Source organism: Oryza glaberrima, chromosome 6 (genome assembly GCF_000147395.1).
Source record: "Oryza glaberrima chromosome 6, OglaRS2, whole genome shotgun sequence".
Classification (NCBI taxonomy): Eukaryota; Viridiplantae; Streptophyta; class Magnoliopsida; order Poales; family Poaceae; genus Oryza; species Oryza glaberrima.
Genome location: NC_068331.1, coordinates 12,066,605 through 12,071,323, shown reverse-complemented (window position 1 = coordinate 12,071,323; position 4,719 = coordinate 12,066,605). Strand labels below are relative to the sequence as shown.

General features: G+C 51.2%; 1 protein-coding gene across 2 annotated transcripts; it reads right to left on the bottom strand.

Moving 5' to 3' along the window:
* Positions 1-1,102: 1,102 nt before the first annotated feature.
* On the bottom strand, positions 1,103-4,329 carry LOC127775892 (probable L-type lectin-domain containing receptor kinase S.5). Of its 2 annotated transcripts, XM_052302202.1 has the most exons (3): positions 2,871-4,329; positions 1,877-2,783; positions 1,103-1,373 (listed from the first exon to the last, which is right to left on the bottom strand). In XM_052302202.1, exons 1-3 carry the CDS (start codon positions 4,225-4,227, stop codon positions 1,370-1,372), a joined length of 2,268 nt encoding a protein of 755 aa, XP_052158162.1. In that variant the 5' UTR covers positions 4,228-4,329; the 3' UTR covers positions 1,103-1,369. The 2 variants fall into 2 exon arrangements, with proteins under 2 accessions (XP_052158162.1, XP_052158161.1); XM_052302201.1 differs by lacking the exon at positions 1,103-1,373 and having other exon boundaries at positions 1,719-2,783.
* Between the last annotated feature and the right edge of the window lie 390 nt (positions 4,330-4,719).

Here is a 4,719-nt window from a genome sequence, read left to right as displayed (position 1 = left end):
ACACCTTGTCATTGTATGCATGGTTCAATGTACCTTTTGTTAATTAATTTGGGTCTCTCTCCGCTTCCATATGCACTGCCACGCTAGTTAATCTGTTATTTTGTTATTACTAACAGTAGGTGATGGGTCGGAACGTTTTAAAGCCAGTTGCAAGCTTGCAACTAATCAACCATCATGCCTGGTAGGTTGTCAAGTCCCTATGGCCCATTTGATTCATAGAATTAACAAGGAATTTCTTTTCATAGGATTTGAATTCCTTTGAAAATTTTCCGATATGCCCCTTTGTTTCATATAATAAGGAAGTAAACTTTTTCATAGGATTGTATACCTATGCTTAACCTTTGTATATGAAAAATAGCAAGAGGTAAGACCTCTTTATAAACTTTCTTTTTGCTTTTCTTATGGCGCTGTCGAAGAACACCTATTCTATTTTCCTATGTTCTTTTTTTCTTGTAGGGTTGGAGAAGGACATCACTTCATTCTCTATGTTTTTTCCATTCCTGTTTTTTTCCTATTGTGTGAATAAAAGAGGGCCTCAACTTATAATTATAAGGAATTTTCAAAAATAATAATAAAGGACAATGTAGATGATTTTGTCACATATATGTGCGTAAAACAACAAGCAATCTTAAATTAAATCTACACATAAAAAAAGAGGATAAATTGGATTATAGAAAACGATCACATTGGTAGTGATTGGATTTGTTATTTCTCACATTGGTAGTGATATTTATATTACTTCCTAGGAGATAATAATAGATCTTAACGAAGGAAAGAAATGAATATTTATACTTTTATTTGCATGCTTGGAAATTAATTAGTGCAACAAACTCAGTTGCTATGTGTCTATTTGGAATTTGAATTCAACTGCTCAATTTCATTGAATTTCAACTTAATTCGATACTAAAACATCGATCTTCAGATCGACCACACATCAATTAGATGATATCTTAATCTCATTTATTTAATATTAAGTAATTCAAATAGAGGAACAAATTTTAGTTTCTATTTTAGATTTTCAAATTTATGAGTTTTGAAATCAATGTTCCTTGTTTCAACTGGAAAATTTCTAGGACTTTAGAACAACATTTTACACATATGTGAATATGCTTCAACATTTATTGCCTGCTAGCTAGTACTTCCTCCATTCTTGTATGTTGAACTAACCAACATCATAAAAAAGAAACAGAGGGAGTAGAATATATGTTGTCATGTTGCAAAGGGTAAACATCTGAATTAATATCTGGATGATTTACTTAAGACGGATTACCTTAAAAAGGGCTCATACAGGATCAGTCATCAATGATTTTTCTTTGATGTAAAAAGAGACCGTGTTGCCCGGTGGATCTACCTTGTGGTCTTGTGTATGTTATCTGAAGAATGATGTAACCCATGCTTAAAGTCTCCCAGAATCAATAAATACAATTAACAGAACGAAAATTTAACAAGCACTAGCACAGTATAAGACACATCACACAAATAGTGTCTGATCTGATCTATAGCTATGAAATCAAAACTACTATCATCGTAGTCCATGAGATGCATGGATCGCGTCTCTCCCGATTTAACGCCCCATCGAATCGGCATATTTGCAAATAAAAAGGTGATTTGTGAATAAAACATTTATATACGTTTCTTAACGATCTAAAAGTAAGACTAAAAAAAATAAACTTCGATAAAAAAAATCTCAAAATCAGTTTTAAATTTAAGATTGAAAATTTTGGCTGATAAACATATCAATTTCAAGTTCAACCATTTATTCTTGACACTGACACACTGTACAATAGAATATGCACATGCACATGTCCAACAATGGCGCCGCCGTACCGAACCCGTCCGGAACCCGGATATCCAAGATCAACCAATGGACATGTACCTCGTCTCGTCAGCAATGGCGTCACCGCTGCTCGTCACCTGCGTGCGTGTGCAACCGTGGGACGAGTAGGACGACGACGACGCGTAGTACGTCGAGCTGGTCTGCTCCGTGCTGGTCGTCCTGGCCGAGTGCCTCGACGACATCTCGCCGGCGCCGCCGCCGTCGCTGTCGTCACAGTCCGCCCCCGACAGCGCGGGCCACATGAACGCCGGCTTGGACGGCGGCACGGCCGGCGCGGGCACGGCGCGCGCGAGCACCTGCACGACGGCCTTCGCGGTGGGCCGCGCCCCGGGGTCCGGGTGGCTGCACGCGAGCCCCAGGAGGAGGAGCCGCTCGGCGTTGTCCGCGTCGAACGCGCCGCCGGCGAGCTTCGGGTCCACGGCGTCGAGGATGCGGCCGGCCCCGTGGAGCCTCCACACCCACTCCAGCAGCCGGCTGCACCCGCCGATGGCGCCGCCGTCGCCGCCGGCGCCGAACGAGACGCGGCGGCCGCAGGCGACCTCGAGGAGCACGGCGCCGAGGCCGAACACGTCGGACTCCCGCGTGGCGCGGCCGGTGTGGAAGCACTCCGGCGCGATGTAGCCCATCGTCCCCGGCACGCCCACCATCTCGGTGTAGGAGGTCTTGTCGGAGTCGAGGGCGCGGGCGAGGCCGAAGTCGCCGAGGCGGGCGCCGAAGGCGGAGTCGAGCATGATGTTCGACGGCTTGATGTCGCGGTGGATCACCCGCTGGTCGTACTCGTGGTGGAGGTAGTTCAGCGCCGCCGCCACGCCGGCGACGATGTTGTACCTCTGCTCCCAGCTCAGCACCGGCGCCGCCGCCGCGCCGCCGAAGAGGTGCTTGTCCAGGCTGCCGTTCGGCATGTAGTCGTACACCAGCAGCAGCACGCCGTTCTGATGGCACCACCCTGTACTCGAACACGATCACCATGAACACAAGCTAAGCCAGCCGTCTCGTCTTCTCCGACTCCGGCAAGGGAGAATTTGTCACTCACCGCGAAGGCGGACGAGGTTGCGGTGGCGGAGGCGGTTGATGATGCTGAGCTCGGCGAGGAAGTCCTCCTGGCCCTTGGTGTTGGCCGCCGAGAACTGCTTGACGGCCACCTCCACGCTCTCGCCGTCGCTGTCGCCGGCGACGACGGCCTTGTACACCACGCCGTAGCCACCCTGGCCGAGCTTGTTCTTCGCGGCGAAGTCCTCCGTCCCCTTCCTCAGCTCCGTGTACTCGAACTCCTTGGGCGTCCCGGCGAGGCTCCTCAGGTTGATGCTGCTCTTGTTGAACTTGAACGCCGCCGGCGACGACAGCGACTCCGGATCGTCGCCGACTCTGCGCCTCCTCTTCTTGATGTACAGGAACGCCACCACAGCGCCGGCGGCGAGCGCCGCGACGCCGCACGGCACGCCGACGCCCAGCCCCAGCTTCCGCCGCGTCTGGCCGCCGCCGGAGGAGCGGCTGCCGTCGTCGAGCAGTTCCACCGTCATGTTCCACATGTGCAGGCAGTTGAGCTGGAACCGCGTGCCCGTCGACGCGGAGAAGCCGAAGTAGGCCTTCTCGGCGACGAACGCGGAGAGGTCGAGCGGCGCGTCGAGCACCGGCGACGGCGGCTTGGGGCTGGGCACGCCGTCGTCGGACCTGGCCATGTACATCCACACGTGGCGAGACGTGCCGTCGTAGTTGACCCAGACGAAGAAGTTGCTGGCGTTGGCGGCGCCGAGCTTGATGCCGAACGGCGCCAGCGGCACGGCCTTCACCGACCGGACGCCGTTGACGTCGAGGCCGACATGGTTGTCGTCGGGGTCGTACCCCTGCTTCACCGTGTCGAGCTCCAAGGCCACGAACCGGTTCGCGTCGTCGCCGTCGGTGGACGCGTTCGTGAGGCCGAGGAAGCCGCCGTAGCTGCCGGGAGGCGGCGGGTCGAGCCCGGACGCCACGACGAACGCGACGCCCTCGCCGGGGTCGCTGGTGTTCGTCCGGAATATGTTCACCCTGAACACCATGTTGAACGACGCGACGTAGGTGCCGGTGCCATTGCCCCCACCAGCCGCCGCCGGCGACCAGAGGGTGAAGGGGGTGGAGAAGAAGACGCGGCCGGTCTGGTTGACGAGGTAGCCGTCGGCGCTGTTGCTGCTGTCGGGGGTGATCTGGAGGGCGCCCTGGCTGATGCTGGCGTTGTTGAGCACCGTGAGGTTGGCCGGGAGGTGGAGCAGCGCGTTGGCGAAGCTGGGGAAGGAGTAGGTCACGAACCGCTTGCCGTCGCCGCGGACAGCGGTGGAGGTGGTGGTCTGGGCGACGGCGCGGTGGATGGCGATCGAGACGAAGAGGAGGAGGAGAAGGGTTTGATGCAGTGCCATGGATAGGGAGGAGAGAGTTTGCTCTGTTGGGAGTAAGGAAGGAGAGCTAAGCTGCTTCCAACCCTTTTGTATGTGTCATAATTTGGCTTGTAGCCTTGGCTTTGGTCCTTGTTACGACCAGATCACCAGATAAGTTAAAGCTCCAAACAGTATGTATAACATTTTTAATATCTGGATTGGGGTATGACTATAATAAAATCAGAGCAGTCCACATCTTCCTCGCCTTTAGTGCATGTTCACAACCTTCAAATCTTGCACATATCTATAAGTGAATCTAAAAATCAACTAGGATAAACCTCATAATTAATAAAATAATAGCCTTTGGATTCACATGAAGACAAAATTGTCAGAAGAAATATGAGCCATTGGATAGAGGAAGTAGTAATTCTTTATTTAGAAGCTTCCTCGGCCTACAAAGAAAAAGATAGTAAAGTTGTGGATATAATTTTACACTGTATACCTTCAATTAAAAAAACTATTTTACAAATAGAC